The sequence below is a fragment of the Polyodon spathula genome, chromosome 7 (genome assembly GCF_017654505.1).
Source record: "Polyodon spathula isolate WHYD16114869_AA chromosome 7, ASM1765450v1, whole genome shotgun sequence".
Lineage (NCBI taxonomy): Eukaryota > Metazoa > Chordata > Actinopteri > Acipenseriformes > Polyodontidae > Polyodon > Polyodon spathula.
Genome location: NC_054540.1, coordinates 52,280,002 through 52,297,859, shown reverse-complemented (window position 1 = coordinate 52,297,859; position 17,858 = coordinate 52,280,002). Strand labels below are relative to the sequence as shown.

Genomic DNA, 17,858 nt, shown 5'->3' with positions numbered 1-17,858 from the left:
AAATACAGTTTGCAGTCATTATTTACTGAAATATAGTGCAAACATGGTAAAGCATAGACAGGAAAGCTGTAGCTGAAAATGTCTTCAATTTTGATCACCATTTTTTATCTCAACAAGTCAGCTGATCAGGTGTTCACAGGGTCTCAATTCAAACCACCCAAACTAATGTGGGTACATTACTTTATATCCTAAATCTGGAATTGGTTAATCTGGCATCCCTGTGTAAATGTTATTTTAGTAAGTGAAGGATTTACACATTTCCATTACACATGTCCTTCAATGGACAGTAAATCCTAAAGCAACGTTCCTCAAAACCCATCCAAATACAGGTACCTAAAATCACTTACTACATGCATGTTTAGCCTCTTGCTAAATGTTTAAATATATCTGAGTCTCGTTTTCTGCACGACATGGTCCAGTCTGTACAGCTGGCAGGAATGTGTCATTCTGAAGGTTGTGATCTGTAGCTCAGGGCCCAGCTGAGTCCAGGAAACAGTGGGTCCTAATGCAAAGCCTGCCATCTAAAACACCCTTCAAAGCTTTTCAGAAACAATGAAGAGTCATGAGAAATTTAAATAAACAAAGAATAGGATGGAGTGTCCTGGACCCAAAACAGCTTTACTACTGTATTTCTGCCAAGTAAGAGGATTTGGAGTTCCTGTAACGCCAATAAGAGTCCTGGTAGCCAAACAAAAACCCAGTAAAATAAATAAATAAATTCTAAATAAGATACATTTGTATAAGTGTTACCTAATAAGCTGTAGTTGGCAGTCAATAGGTTTCATAGTCTTTACCTACTATATGTAGGCGTATATATTTTTTGCTTTTCTAGACTGTACCAAGACAGCATTGCCTCTCAATCTTTCCATCATGTTTCATATTGTTTGCTTCACTTTCCTATGCTCAGTCTACCCTCAGATAATTTACCTGTCATTTCGTTTTAATAAAACTATGAGTCTTCGTATTTGGCCTTGTGTCTTTTAGATTTGTAATAAATCACGTAGGAGTACTCAAGCACTCACTATTAAGGATTTCTGAAAATTCCAGTACACGTCATCCTGTGCACTGATCCGGACCTCCAGGATATAAAATCATTCAATAAGAACTGAAAAAATTGTTGTTTTTGTCATCTCAACCAAACTATGTGATTTGTACTTCTCTCGTCGAAACTACATCCAAATTTTTATAATGATAGGAGTCACTGTATACACAAAGTATTACTTACTTATTAACTAGTAATATTTTATATATATATATATATATATATATATATATATATATATATATATATATATATATATATATATATATATATATATACAGCCTCATGTTTGATTTATATACAGGACAGATCAAGACTGAGAGAAACAACACTATATATCACTAGAGTGTGGGCAGGGGCTGTGTAAACCTTGGTGGGAGTGCTTTTGAGTCACTAGGGGAAACTTCAGGGGCTTTTTCAAATTTCCTTCCTTAAAATAGAAGTGCTTTAAAACCACATTCTGTGGCTGTCTTGCAGTGTAGCTGTCTGTTGATCATTCTGCCTGCCTGCCAGTCAGTGTGCTGGCCGCCTCCTTTCTACTGTACTTGACTATCTCTCTGTCAGCCCTACTTCATGCCTGCATAACTGTTCTGTTTATCAATCTGTCTGTAGAACTGTTTGTTTACATGTCTGTGAACTTATCACATGGGATTACAATTGTTAAAAACTAAAATACACAAAATACATATGAACTAAATATTTGTTTATTCAATATGAACTATTGTTTAAAATTGAGACTTGGGACAAGAGTGTCCTCAATATTTGTAATATAGTTTGGTAGCTTGTGTATTTATTTATTTAACTGGGGGGAGTCCCTGTTGAGACTGTGGTATTGACAAGACAACACAAACAGACAGCAATATTTGGCTTCAATACCAGTGTATTCAGGAAGAAAATGGCCCTGCCTGTGAACTCACTTCAATAATAAAGTCCAAACCGCACCATTCCCTTGGTATCCAGCATTGCCTTTCCTGTGAATTTTTAAACAAGTTTAAAGAACTTGGATAGAAACCAGGTTCAATGAACTGTGACTAGTCTCTAGTCTCAATCTAGTTCCTAATGGATCTTATTAACTCTCAAATATCTATATTCATTTTATTAAGATCTGGACCTAAAGTCTTTTTCATGATCCTCAAACCTATATGTGCACAATTCTGGCATGGTTGATTGAAGCATTAATTCCTTTAAAGTTGCCATTAGGGTAACAGAGCAGCCATGACTAAGTGAATTATGACAGCTTTATTGCTCTGCAGGGATCACATGTCACACCACATGATCAATTTGTTTTGCATCTCAAATTCAGGGTGATAATCAATCCAATCAAGTGACCAGAAGTGGCCAGACAGTATACAGTACTGCAGTATAGATTACATTGCAAAGAATAGCATATTGAAAGCATGGTAAAGCCCAAGTCAGTTACGGTAACATATCTGAAAGGTTGTCCCTCTGACCTGGGAACAGTTTGAAGCTGAGTTCATTGAAGGAAATGAAATCTCACTGTACCGGCACCTAGTCTGGAAATGTGTCACAACCATCGATCACATGTCTTCTAATTGTGGTCTGTTTTTCCTACATGGTTGCCTTGATCGCTTGCAACAGCAGGTCATGAATTAAAGGCTTGAGACTCATCATGGTGATTGCTTCAGAACAGAACTTCAGAACTCCTTTATAATACAATTCTTGATTATTAAAGAAAAACTGACATTTTCCTCCGTAGATATATCTGCAGATCACACCCATTTTTATGTTTGTTTAAAACAGGTGGTACCTTTCTTTCATTTTCTATAGATTTCTTTAAATACCTATAGATTTGTATAGCATTTTTTATTTTTTTTTGCATATTGTAATGAATCTCCTCCTCGCAGATGATGCATTAATAACACTGATATCAGCCTGTGGACTGCAAATATTGCTCTTTAGTTGAATGGTAAGGCTTTTGTCTTTGAAGCATATTGTTTGAGGTTTGGACTGTGATGCCAATTCGTTACAATGTCCCAAAAAAGTAGTTTAAAAAACAGGACTAGGTGCAGAATTTGCAGAATCCAAACAGGTTATGAATGTGTTATACAGTATCGTGCTAACGTACAGTTCATGAGCACCATAAAAAGCCCAATTGAGCAGCAACATCCACTAGATGGCAATAGCTGCTACTTGCATTAAACAGAAGAGATACAGTATTAACCATAACCTACATTCAACACATCAGAGATACAAAGTGTTTACTATAACACAGTGAGATAACTGAAACATGCCTGTTCACCAAAATGCTTTCAGAAGAAAAACAAGACACGTTTTAACCTACCATGTTATTAAAGGTCTCCTGTCTACATATCTTCATCAGAAAACCCTTGTTAAAATTCTTGATATATCTAATAGAACAGAGGTCCAAACAGTGTTACACAACATTAAAATACAGGTAAAGCAGGTTCACTTGAATCGAACGGGATTCCCCACGAAATATTAAGGGAATTCCCTCAATTACAAATATGGGCATTGACAATAGCTCTGTAGCTGCACAGGCTGACGCTCAGTCTCATGAGGAATACGGGGGTTGAAGGAATCAAGTAGTGCTTTAGACCACGGTTTACATAGTTTTACTGTCAATAGAAGAACCTTAAAATGTGTGCTGAACAGGATATGTATTTGTAAAACATTTTACAGTCGCCAGTAAACACTAGCATTAAAAGTGTTGCTAGTCCTGATAGAAACTGTCTTGCAACAAGAAGATGCAGCTTGTAGGCCTTACCACATGTAAAAAAAAAAAAACCCAAACAAACAAACAAACAAACAAAAAACCCTGATCCGTCGCTCGCTTTAAATCAACTCTCAACCCACCTGTTATCTTTTGCTTCGCATGCTCTTTAAGCCTGATATCCGCATTAGCTGCTGTGTTGCTGCTACTATTTCATGTATTATGCACTTTCCACTGCATTTAATGTTTTATGCATTTCTCTATATTTAAAGTATTATTGGTTTTCTTGTTACTGCACCATGTTAAGCGCTTTGTGATGCTGGTCTACTATGAAAGGCACAATATAAAATAAAGATTGATTGATTGATTGATATGTGTTATACTCAAGAGACAGGATTCGGTCAATAACCGGTAAAAATAACCTTTTTCGTAATTTGAGCATTTACAAATTATCCAAGGACGAAATGAAATGAAACGGAAAATACCAAACAAGCACGAAGCTTCTTCGTTCGTTGAGTAAAGCGATATAATTAAAGTGCGAACACAATTTGAAAATGTTGCTCAATCTGCGAAGAACAGTTAATTGCGGTGTGTTAAAAATGGACACCATGTGAAATACAAACTTTTTAATACAATATTAAACTTCAAGCGAGTCTGAAATAACGTCTGTGATGTTCTCGCCTTGTTATTTAGAAAATACAGTGTTAGAGGAAAAAAAAATAACACAATTTAAAATGATAGTTATATTCATATTATAAGACTACTGTATACACAGTATTTAAACTGCAGAATCAAATGTCAATCCGCGTTTGAAATCAGTTTTTGAAGCGAAAGAAAGAAAGAAAAAGAAAGAAAGAAAGAAAGAAAGAAAGAAAGAAAGAAAGAAAGAAAGTATGCTTATTAAACTTTTAATATTCTCATAGATCATAGATAGACATGAACTACCACTTTTCAGAAAACACGTTTTGCAGACCAGGCCAGCACCAGACAGTGCAGCGTCTGTGGAATATAGACAGGCTGCTTTTTGACAACAAGAAAACCTTAAATCTTTTTATTTTTGAAGATCACACCTTCAAAAGTCCATATTGAGATCTAAGGTGAGCTGCTGAGCCTCATTTTAAAACGCTGTTTTGATTGTTTAGATAATAACAGTCAGGTAAAATTAAGGTATTTAAATCAAATTCGACACAACATGAAACCACATGCGAGATCATTAAAAAAAAAAAAAAAAATCTAATTTAAATTTAGAAACGTACAACTCCCTGTATTTGTATTTGGTTTTGCAAGGCTTGCTGCTGTGGCATTTTTGAATTGCACTGAACGTCATTGCGCACACAGAAGCATTTCTTTGTTTTACAAAACGTGTTGCACTTGCAAGAAATGAAGCTGCGCATCTTCAAAATGTGTTCGAGAACTGTATTTGCTCAAAGCACATTTCAAAATTTGATTGCGTCGTTAAAGCTGTCTGTTCGTTTCTCGTTTGGCATTTTCCGTTTGGCAATTGGAGCAAAATAATGAACCTTTAATTTCGTTCTTTGAAAATGTGTGCTCAAATCGCGAAATGTTTTTTTTTGTCGGTGATTGGCCGAATCCTGAGCGAGTGCAACATACCTATTTTCGTAGCTGGCTTCATAGTTAGATGTTGTTTCCCTTCTATCCCTGTGTACTGTAACAACCCTTGTGCACGTATGGAAATTGGCCGTTCATCGTGAGATAATTTCCTGAAAAAAACAGGCATGTGCATTTTACTAACATGCAACAGTATGGTTAGTGTTGTGTAGCGGAGTTAAGAAAAGTGTGTGTGTGTGTAAGTTTTTAAGGCAGTTTGTTGAAAGGCAGGAACAAGAACATTGTAAACACCATGGAAGCACTCACGCAAACTCGGACTGCTTGGTCCCAAATGCGCTTCAGTATACGAAGTATAGGTCTAGTGCTACGAGATCACATATAGTCACATGAGGTGTCATAATGTATCACACGTCAAATCTATTAAAACTCTATGAAATGTAATTTTGCTACTATAGTACAACGCTGTTTTTCTCTAATACGTGTCCATTTATTTTGAATCCAGCACCAAAGTTATGACCTAAAGAAAACTGTACAATGCCATTAAAATGATTCGCAAATAAAGCAACAGAAAACAAGAGAACATGATGACAAATGAAGAAAGCAAGATATTAGTAACAAATTGATAACTGTATATACAGTAACTATTCAGGATTAATAAGTGCTCTACATTTGGAGAAAAATGACATTAAAGAGCACGTGTTCTACCGAAATCGTGTTATTTATCCTCTCAGTTTATCAGGTAGATGGAGGATGTGTCATCTCAGAGCCTTCATATTAACGAAACCCGCACCACAATACGAAGAAGAAAATCATGCAGTGACCTAACTGCTCCACTAGATGGAGGTGACGGGCCATTCTTAAAACCAGATTTCCCTAGCGTTTGAGATGATAGATACTGAGGAGTGGTCACCCCATAAACACCTTGTAGTCATGCAATCTGTCCATGGTTATTGATTTCTCCCCTAGTAGTTCTGCAGCCCATTTATTCACATTTTTTATCTTACATAGATGTTGCAGTATATAAAGATCAACAAACAAATATCAACAAACATGGTTCTGAAACAAGGGTCCCAAATGTCATGTGCATCTATGAGTCAAAAGCTTGTTTTTAGAACATTTCATCAGTGTGATTAAAGTCACTAAGGTGTAGAATTAACAAGAATTTGAGGATATATTTTAGGTACTTCCCCTTTTTAGTTTTTTTTTTTTTTTTTTTTGTTAGTTATATTTAGTGGTGTTTGTTGTTATCTGTTTATTGTTTAAAATGAATACAAACATTGATTAAAAGGAAAAAAAGTGACTCATCACTTTGAATTGTGACTTCCTTATGGTACAATTACTGTATGTATTACCAGTGTTTAGCCCTTAAACATCAGCCTGTCTGTTGTTGCCAGTTTTATTGTTTGTTGCTTCTGTGAATCACCAGGCAGTACTGAAACATGGGTCGAAGCCTCTGGAGTTTCAGTTTCAATTTCAATGTGTAGATTTGTTACTTTGATTAACACATGAGTATCATTTGCTTCATATTAAACTGAAAATTGAAATTGCATTTCATATAATAGATATGTACAGCTGGAGCTTACGATATAACAAGAAATCTCAAAGTAAATGAGGAACTAGACAAAATGATGTAGACAAGATTCAGAACTGGGCAGACACATGGCGAATTACATTTAATAGAGAAAAGTGTAAGGCACTGGACGCAGGAAATAAAAATGTGCATTATAAATATCACATGGGAGATAGTGAAATTAAAGAAGGACTCTATGAAAAAGACCTAGGAGTTTTTGTTGACTCAGAAATGTCTTCATGTAGACAATGTGGGGAAGCTATAAAAAAGGCTAACAAGATGCTCGGATACATTGTGAAAAGTGCTGAATTTAAATCAAGGGAAGTAATGTTAAAACAATGTGTTTCCAGCAATGGTAAACAGTTTTAAACAGTGACTTTAAAGTACCAGTAGTCACAGCATACTTTTATGAAATCTAAATCAACCAGCAATTGAAATTCCTAACAGTTAATTTTGTAAAAAGGAGAGTAAAATACTGATGTTTCCTTGCTGTAACTCTTTCTGTATTCCCCTTTCATGTGATTCTGTGGTGATTACTGGTAAGAAGTTTATACACTGGCAGACTGAGGCATAGATGTTTCTCATACATAAATCATATTTTACACCAGCACTATAAGCAGTATTTAAATAAGTTTTTTTTAAAACTTGTATAAAAGTATTTACTCCTTTGAATCATACTTTCCAATACCGTTAGTCTATTTTTTTTTTTTTTTAAAGAAAATAACCAATTCGTTTTCGACAAGGCCAGCCAGTGAATATCTGTATAATTTGCTTTATTTAACTGCTGTTTTAAAGAAAGAAAATAAAAAAAGTATTCAAGAGTTTTTATTTATTTATTTTATTGCATAAACTTTAGTGTGTCAAGTGGCTTACACCAGGCTCTGCTGTATCTATTTACATAGCTCACTGCAGACATTGAAATATATACAACAATAGGCATCCAATGAAATGGATGAAAATATACAAGCAGTACAATGTTCACAGTATTGAAATCTATACTGCTATTTACTCAGCAATCCTGTGACCTTGTATTCCATAGGCATCTAATAATCTGTGTGGTCCGAGATTGGGCAAATTGGTCAGCATTTGACATACAACACAGCACCTTCAAGACATCAATCAGCCTATAACTCCTCCAGTCACTGTTTAATGTTTAATAATAATGCACGGTATAGTTCACATAAAAGCAAATACAAAAAATTTAATACAAAATGGTGAAAAAGATGATAATACCAATAGAAACTTCTTTTGCAAGCTAGTGAAACTCTTGATAATTTTCAGTGGTGGGCTCATGACAGCTCATGACAGTTTTGATGGATTAAAAAAAAAAAAGTTTGTATGCTTGAAACTGCCAAGAACTACAACAATTTATAAGCAGGTTTATGAATATAAAACTGTATTTAAAGTAACTTTAAATATGATTGAATTATTTGCAACCTTGTATTATTTATTTATTTCTCTTACTTTATTATGGTGTTTGCAATCGTTCAAAGTGTTTCTGGTTTTGTTGGTTCAATACTGAGTTCTTATTGTTTCTTTTAATCTGCCTTTCAACTCTGCCAGCCTCACCTACTGTATAGTCCTTTTCTAAATCATCAATGCAATTTCTAGGCAAAACAGCAGAGTTATGCCACAAGTTTTAGGCTAGACCTAAATTAAGACACATTGGGTTAGATTTATCAACTAAATACCAACCTCCAAAAATGGTAGCTTATAAGATTAATTTTATGACTCAAAAGTTTGTCTACATATGCAACATATATGTTTCTCTATAATAATGGTACATTGCATTATTTCACAATATAGTACTGCTGGGGTTGACATTTTAAAATAAAAATACATTAAAAAAAAAAAAAAAAAAACCTGCCATAACAGTGTCACATAGGTGTTGTACCACCATGGTCAGCAAGGATGGTGCTGTGATGGAATATGTAGCCGTTCCTGAATTAACACTAATATCTTTCAGGAAGTGTGTCACAAAGTGTGTTGTTCAAAATGGACCCCCCCTTTTGAGTGCTTACTATCAAAATATGTGCTACATATCATACTGTAGGTGTTTCTATTGTTTGTTCAACACCATTCCATCATCAAACAAGGAACCAGTGGTTTACATTTCTAAGTCTTGTTGTTCAAGTCGCTATTCATTCTAGTCTCTTTTTACAGTGCAGTCCTGCAGTGTTCCTACTCCCTGATGGAGGATCCGCTCTCCCGGCTCATCAGACGATTACGGATCATGATGCTGCCTCGATGGGAGAGCTGGGAGAACTCGGTCGTCAGGAAATAGTACATTATAGGGTTGAGGCAGCAGCTGAGGCTGGCGAGGCACAGAGAGATGGGATGGAACTGTTGGATGGCTTTCCGCAGGGGGTGGTTTGTGATGATGTCCTGGCCAGTCATCAGGTAGAAGAGGAAGTTGATGTGGTAGGGGGCGAAGCACAACAGGAAGACGAGCATGCACATGAGCACCATGCGGAGAGCCTTCCTCTTGTCGCTGTCCTTGAACACCGAGTTGTCCTTCAGGGATTGGATGATCAAGCAGGAGCAGGTGACGATGATCACCAAGGGGATAATGAAGCCCATCAACTCTGCAAAGGTAATCATGGCCACCGAGAGCTTCACATTGAGTTTCCGCGTGGGGAGGTCTTTGAAGCAGCCGCTGCTTGCTGTAGAGTTTGTCCTCATTAAGATGAAAGGGGAGCACCCAGCCCCGACCAAAAACCAAAGCACCACACTGATCGAGATGTCATAGCGGCGTTTCCAGTTCTTGGCGCGGAAGGGGCTGATGAGGAAGACGCAGCGCTGGATGCTGATGCAAACCAGAAAGGCGATACTGGCATACATGTTGAGATATTTCAGATAGAAACACAGCAAGCACAAAATTCTGCCGAAGGGCCAGTCATGGTTGATATAATAGTAGATTCGTAAGGGCAAGGAAAAGACGTGCACCAGGTCAGCAAGGGCCAGATTCATCATGAAGATGACCGCTTTGTTCTTTTTGTTGATGAACATGCACAGGATCCAAAGGGCCACACTGTTTCCCAGCAAGCCAGGGATGAAGATGATCAGGTAGAAGGTGGAGTACAGGGTGTATGTGTATTCCACCGTGGCATTCTCTCCAGTGCATGGCAGGTTCATGGATGACGTATTGTTTTGCATCTTGATACTATTGAGTCATTTATTGAAGAATCTTTGGCCAGAAAAGAGGAAGGTGTGTATCTGAAACTAAGAGAACACCAAAAGAAGGACATTAATTTGATATTCCAAAACCATGCTCAGATATGTAGCTTGTTTTTTTGTCATCCTGCTCTTAATAAACCATAGTCATGCTTTTGGAGGCTTTCCGTAATTCTACAGGTGCGGCTCAGCTCGCTACACTTATCCTGTTAACTAACCAATATTATAATCCATGTATTTATCGTTTACAAAATGTTCTGAAAGTATCAAAGATATTTCATGTTTCTCTTTGTAAAAATAATTTAAGCTTTGTATGAGTGCATCAACATCTCTCTGGTAATAAAACATTAAATTAGTAGGAAAATCTCTCGGATTAATAGAGGTTTTCAAATTGCAGATTTTTCATCTCTGTGACAATACCTCCTGACTATCATTGATAATCCAAGCAAACAGTCTTTATAATTGGCCCAGACACAAAATAACTCAAGACTGGCTGGTTTTTACATTATACTTCTAGGCATTACCATTAAACATGGAAACTTCAAAGACATTTTCAGCAGGAATAAAATGGAAATATATATCAGTTTAAATTTAGCTGCTAACAGAAATCTTAATGTATTAAAACTCGCTCAATGATTAAACCAATAAGGTCACTGGTGTGAGCACTGATGCATGTCTGTAATTTATAATAAATACTTAACTTACAAAAATGGTAAGAAGAGTGATATAGAGGTTGACAATTTATTCCACATGTTTTACAAGTTGTGGGTTTTTAACTGAAATAGTTGCTAAACACAGACTTATAAACTAGTTCCCGGTGAAGCACTGGCCTAATTAGAGCAAGGAGGTAAGTGCCACTTAAACTCAAGAGACCAGTGATGCGTCCATTTATTTACAGACCTTCATTAGCTTTACAGGCAAGTTATGCACATTTTGGCATTTGTATGGCTGTCCCTTACTCACAACTTCCTGAGCATTTCTTGTTTCACTGGCAGCAACCAGCAGTTGAAAATTTTGGCCTCAGACAGCTTGATCACATAATGCTTTCAAATGCATTTACAGTATATGAGTGCAGCTACAGTCAGATTCTGTTTACTGTAAAATTAGTTTTAGGCAGGCTTTTTCTTTGTGGCCAGTCAGCAATGTAATTTTAAAGTAATACTGTGTTTGGAGGATATTGATCATTTGTGTGTCAGCATTCTTTTGCATGCTGACACATTCTGTAAGGCGACTTACAGAGACTAGGGTGTGTGAACTGTGCATCAGCTGCAGAGTCACTTACAACAACGTCTTACCCGAAAGACGGCTCTCAAAGAGGTTAACCGTTAAATGCGCTGATAACAAACATGCAATACTCAACGATTAACATCGCTCGAGTCACGCAAGGTGATGAATGCAAAGTGCAAAGAGTTTAAAATAGAATACTGTAAATAAATGGTTGTCATTGATTACAGCCTGCCAGTTAAGTGTAAAACTCAGCACTGTACTTCCTGTTTGTCGCGCATTGCATCGATTCATACCAATTAAATAGAAATGGTTAGATCTTTCACAGTTAACTACTCCCTTTCTGTGTGACAAAAACAAAAAAACTGTAACTGGACAAAGTTTGTACAGAGATACATGGAGTTATTCGACCTCTTCCTCAATTGCGGGCTAACTCAAACCAAGAAATGTAGGGAAGTTTCATCATGTTAGAGCTCACACCACTGGCCAGGCTTCAAACACTGAAGCTTTTTAAAAACGATCTCAGCAGGATATTTTATTACATGAGAGTGGGTGTATGGCTGTAATGTTACAGTTGGGGTGGAACATTAGGTTCGATTCTGTGAATGGGATTCAACACAGAATAATGAACACATTTAGGAATCCTCTTTGGTCCTCTTCATTTCAGTGAGCACTTTTAATCATTACTCACTTGTAAAACACTTTGCAACGTGCGTATCTGAACCCAAAAAATCCTAGGTCAGTTTTTTTTTTTTTTTTTTTTTTTTTTATACCTAGACCATCAAACTGTGCACTGCCCCCTATACTGCATTTGGACTGTATTTACCACTTTTTAATACAGATGATCATTAGGGCTTGAAAACAACCACTCAAAACAGTAGGCCCCATTTCTAAACTTTTCAGTGAAAATATGCATAAATTATCTTGTTCTATTAAAACATTTAATGTATGTTTCTATTAAATCTAGCCCTTTGTGTTGAAAAGGGTAATATTTTTGTTCAGATGATTCAAAAACGACTTAATTTCTATTCTCTTTCCTGCAATCAAACTTTGGCCTTATTAATAAGACAAGCTGGTTTACTAATTAGTAAGGTTGCATTGTAACACAACTAAATGAACCATCGTTATAGAAATATGACTATCCAAAAGTAAGCCTCCTGTCCAGACCTGTATTGTCTATATGTAAATTTGACGCCTACAGCTGATGCGCACGAGGTGGTTATAAACTGTTAAAAGTGTGAATAATTAAACTACAGTATTTCCTATTGTTCCAACTTTCTGCTTTTGACTCTCGCCCATTAATTTCCAATCTATATTGTATCTGTTAGAAAAAAAGTTGCCAAGACAGACTGCATATACAGCTTAACCTTTTCCAGCATTACAGTGAGGCCTCTGCTAACAGCATCTATAAGTTTGTTGTGCACTGAAGAATATTAGCCCATTCTTTGCATTTCAGCAGTTATGCAGTGGTTCTGGCTTAGCTGGGCTAATGGTGGCTTACACAATCTTGATGAAACCTTGTAATGGTGTTTGTTACAAAATGCTATTCAACATGCTGCTGAATGTAGGTCAATATGAAATTTTATTTCATTACTTGAGTTATTGTAAACTACTTGTGCATTTTTCATTAAACTATGCATTGCCATTTCTTATGCTATATTATTCTATACTGTGTTTTCCATACACGCATGCGTCTTATTATAAGAGGGGGTATCCTGGGGCGCACTGCTTTGAAGTACACAGGGGCTCTGCACAATCGAAATTAAGTGACTGGAAATTGTTAGAAATTCTGATGACTTGACACATGTAAATGAACTTGTCATATCTCATATCCTTTGTGAAAGTGCAAAAACAGATTTGAATTTATTTAAATCTGAAGCAGAATCACTGGCACATTTTTCAAGTATTCAACACACAACCTATAAATGTGTTGAATTTTTATGATGAATGATCACATCTTTTAACATCTATTTTGCATTATTAGGCATTGTAATTGATTATATTGTAATATACTATGTTTTAATGGAATCATTATTGTACAAGCATTGATCTAATATTGTAAGTAAGGATTTTTGCTGGTGTTCTTTATTGGTTTTTCCATTTGATTGACTTATTTTTTTCAGATCATATCACCTGAAACCTCTGAAAATGTGTTGGTGAGTAACATCCTAATACTGTTTGCATTGCATATTCAGTAAAACCTGTTTCTGTAATAACTGCTCACCATGTGTAAGTGGTCTTTATAAAAAGGATTTATATTGATCAGACTGGGCATAGATGCAGTCTGTTAATTCAGATTAAACAGTAAACAAATTGCTTTCTGGCTGGGGAGAGAAGACAGCCACCCTCCAGTTCTATTCATCCTCGGAACCTCAGACTGTAGCTCACCACTTAGAACCTCAAACAGCCACCACTCAAAAAAGCCCCCGAAAACTCAAGATATTTTATACCATCTACATTTTAATATAATTTTAATCATTATATACACATCTGTATAATATCCTTTTATGTGTATTTTGTATAGATCTTTATTGTTGTTTCTGCTTGTACCTGTATTACAAAGTTGATGTACACTACACCTGTATTCCAAACTAGCTGTTACCCATATATGTTCAGCTTGGGACGCAACAGTCAAAGCACCCCATTTACATGATAATTTGGATTCATATGTTGTTTTTTTCTGACTTTATGTGAATGAAAAGACACACATTTGCCCGTTTTCCCATTGGAAATAGTGATATTTTGAAATATCACTGTCCTGGTCACAAAAGCAAAGTTTGTGGGGAATAATAGCCATTTTCTATACTTTTGAGGCATAAGCAGTTAGGAAATAACACTTTAGCACCTTGTATGCTCTGACCTGCTGTTGAAAACTGCACTCTGGTCATGTGCTTTAACCACAAAATGTCATCCCTGCTCATTTCAGAATCTCAGTGTGCTGCTTTAGCAGTTTGCTTTTGCATGCTCTGCTACTATAGTACAAACCAGCCCTTGAATTTGCATCTGTGACTCACAGGCAGGTTTATGAACTCCCACAACCTGCAGAGAGTCAAATGATCTCTGTTTAAGATACTTCATTTGAGGAATTTTTAAAAGCCTGTCTTAACTATTAATTCATGATATTCATGAAACGTTTCCCAATTGGTTTTAAAGAAGCACTCTTGTGCAGGGGTGTATTGATCACTGGGCCATGTTTTCAAAGAGTTTACTTCAGTCTTTAATTCGCACCTATCATGTTAATGTTACAAAATGAAAAACAAAACAGTGCTTAAGAGAACTCGAAATATATTACTTAGTCATTTGGTTTTAGTTTTGTAAAATGAACAAGTGTTTTACCTCTTTCAGAAAATAGGAGCTCATTAGAGACTGGAGTACATGCTTTGAAAATACGGCCCAGTGTATCATAATAAAGGCAATGATACATGACCAAAAGAACTGCAGAGCTGCTTGTAGTCTATTAAGGGAATCTTGAATGATAAATGATTATATATCTATATATATCTCAAACCCTAACCCTAACTTTATTCCTTATTGCTAAGCTGTAGTAAATTAAATGTAGAATAATGAAAGTATGGTAAAGCACTGGTTAGCAGAGTAAAACAAAACAGACTTAATTAATTGTATCCATGGGAACAGCATAGTAAGGTGCAGAATTCACTGTGGTAAACCTTCAGAAGGTGTCTGCCACCACCCAACCAGTATTTAAACAGTAGCAAACATAAGCCCAAACGCTTGTCTACTTGGAATAAGGTTATTGTGGTTGATTATTTGAATGCCAGGTCCATTTAATAAAAGTACACACGACTGCTTCAGCTGGGTTCATTGTTTTGTTTCTGCTGCATGCTTACTTTTATGTGGTATTGTTGCTTCTCACACATTATTCTGTGTTATTTTAAAATCTGCTATTTCTGGCTGCATAAAAGACCTCAGTGAGGACTGTGGGAATCCCCATTCTTTGAGCAGGACCACCTGCAGTAAGATTTCAGTTTCATCTCACACGATGATGCAGGTGGATCCTATTAAACATCAACACTAGTCTATCAAAGTACAAGCACAGCACAGTGCGGAAAACCTTAAACGTGTATGTCAAAAAAGATAGATACAGCTAGGGCAAAAAGGTTTGCCTCACTGAGAATTTTAGGAGTGAGATATAATCAACTAAACTACAAAATGATATTATAAAAGCCATAATAGTAGTACAGTATTTCATGTTAGATTTCGAAATGTCACTTTTTTTTTGTGTGTCAGTTTTCTGTTAAATATATGGAAAACTGTAAAGCGCTATGTAATTCAATATGTTAACATAATATTATTCAGCAGGTTTCATTCGAACCTTATGAAGTAAAATTAGTTAATTCTACAGGGGGATGCAAAACTTTTGGACATAGCTGTAGCTACAGAGATAGATACATAGATAGATAGAACAAAGTAGAGTTTGATAGACAGACTGAATGACAAGATCAGTGCTAAAGGGTCCATTATGATAAGAGCCCTAATAACATGGTAAAGAATGGCAAATGTACAGCACAAGAAAAACTGCAAATAATAGATTTTTAAATTGTTTTATTTATCATGTATCTATATTTGTATAAATGTAATATAGCACTATACCTCTGATTGAAAGAGTGAAAGAGATTACCCACTTCTGACTTCAGTGCCCACTTAAAGAATACCCCTGTCAAGCCTTATGAGCATAAAGATGAAAAGAACCATGCAATCAAAACATTGCAAGTCTGTGCAAAAATCAAACACCTACCTAAGCCTTGCAGTAGAATCTCTTACTGTACATTTGATACAGTCCAGCTCCCTCCATTCATTCCTCATCATGCAACAACAGGTGTCAGAACAAATAAATCATCTATACATACATGAATTAAAATGAGATCAGCACACCCTTACCTCAGTAAAGGCTCTATTGCACCTCAGGAAGCTGTTTCTGCGTCTCAGGAGATTGCAACACACTGTGCGTGCAACTTGGGCAAGCAACATAATAAGTATCTTAAACCACAAGCAAACTAACTGCCACACTCTGCCGAAGCAAGTTACTGGAATTGACGTCACCCAACCCCAGATGCACGACAAACAAGCCTAAACAAAAACACAAAGGTGAGGGAACCGAGAACATAAAAAAAAAATTGCACATGGTCAGGTCTACAAACTTCCTGCTTCTCTTCATACGTATGTTTGTTTTTCAAATGAATTTGTGTTATAATTTAGTTCAGGCTTACAGTTAAAACCACCTGCAGAGGATAATGTCTGATGACAGTTCCTTCAACAGTAGTTTTAGCTCAAGGGAAGCCAGTTTAAACTGGACACCTATAAATAAGGGGAATGTCTACTCTCCTGGTCATCTGATCCTGGGACATCAAGAAGAGCAGACTCCAGCCACACCGTCAAGCTACCACATACCGTCATAAATTGTGACAAGAGTATCACTTTCCCATATCTCTGTCACCCAGGCAATAGAAACAGGCAAGCACACAAGCAATCTAAGATCTTTTTTTTTTCAGTAGTGAAAAAAAACAGCTTTTTTTTCTGGTAAATATCTCAAGATATAAACTCTGCAAGAAACAACATTTTTCACAGTTTTTCACACCATGGATGATAACATTGTAAAAAACATTTCAATACAAATGCCACTGGGGAGAAAGACTGAAATTAGCAGGTTTTGATTAAGCAATACAGTATAAGAAAAGTGTGCTATGCAAAGGCTGACAACGAGAAAAGTTGAAAAAAGCTATATCATATTGGCTCACTGACTATTATATCCACATTTAGATTGTGGTCGTCACACATTGTGCAGTGTGTTATTGTAGCAATATGAGATAGACAGGTCTTCAAATATAAGGCATACTATCTCCTCTTCCCCAATAGCTAACTGAGTTGTTAGCATAACTACCTTGGAGTGATATTATTAGTTTTGATCCACAGTCAAGATTGACTGAGGGATAGTTATTAGCATGTCCTATGCACTTAATTATTTTCTTGTTTATGTATTGCACACGTTTTAATTGCATTGCTGTTGTAATTACCATTATCATTCAATTAAACTGCATTCAAGCCAACCCAACTAGTTATTCTTTATAACATACTTCATTCTTTTACTATTGAAAAGTACTGTAAACAACAAAATAACATAAGTATACCATTTTAATACAAGTATACTACCACTAAGATCCCATAATAACCATGTGGCAATGGCAACATGTATTTACAGTGGTCCTCATGCTGTAGCAAACTGGTACAGCTATGGTACTGCAACAGATTACCACTTTCTGTTGTTTAGTGATGTCATTGAATGTGAAAATATGAGAATGTTACTAGTGTGTAACTACCATTGTGCTACCACTGCCCTTTAGCACAGAACCACTGCAATACCACTGAAGATCATTCGGTACAGTGTTTCTCTAAACCTTTAGACTGCACACTCCTGCTAAGACATTTGAGCTAGATATTAATACAACTGTCAACCTATATGAATGCGTGTTACATATTAAAATGCATTAACCAAACTCTTACCTTGAAATAAATATGAAACAGGTTGCAGCCTATTTTTATCTCGGTATGTATGGGAAGGCTGAATCTTC

At 36.2% G+C, this 17,858-nt stretch overlaps 2 protein-coding genes across 6 annotated transcripts in view; both read right to left on the bottom strand.

Annotated features, from left to right (window-relative positions):
• LOC121318763 (probable G-protein coupled receptor 174) overlaps positions 1-16,227 on the bottom strand; it is a 27,652-nt gene extending 11,425 nt beyond the window's left edge. Inside the window, exon 1 of the mRNA XM_041255796.1 lies at positions 16,171-16,227. The gene's annotated coding sequence lies outside the window, so the exon portion shown is untranslated. The remainder of the gene's footprint in view (positions 1-16,170) is intronic.
• On the bottom strand, positions 7,696-17,858 carry LOC121318762 (putative P2Y purinoceptor 10). Of its 5 annotated transcripts, none has more exons than XM_041255791.1 (2): positions 17,791-17,858; positions 7,696-10,095 (listed from the first exon to the last, which is right to left on the bottom strand). In XM_041255791.1, exon 2 carries the CDS (start codon positions 10,027-10,029, stop codon positions 9,055-9,057), a length of 975 nt encoding a protein of 324 aa, XP_041111725.1. In that variant the 5' UTR covers positions 10,030-10,095; positions 17,791-17,858; the 3' UTR covers positions 7,696-9,054. The 5 variants fall into 5 exon arrangements, with proteins under 5 accessions (XP_041111725.1, XP_041111724.1, XP_041111728.1 ...); XM_041255790.1 differs by lacking the exon at positions 17,791-17,858 and adding an exon at positions 16,171-16,246; XM_041255794.1 differs by lacking the exon at positions 17,791-17,858 and adding an exon at positions 16,171-16,245 and having other exon boundaries at positions 7,696-10,089.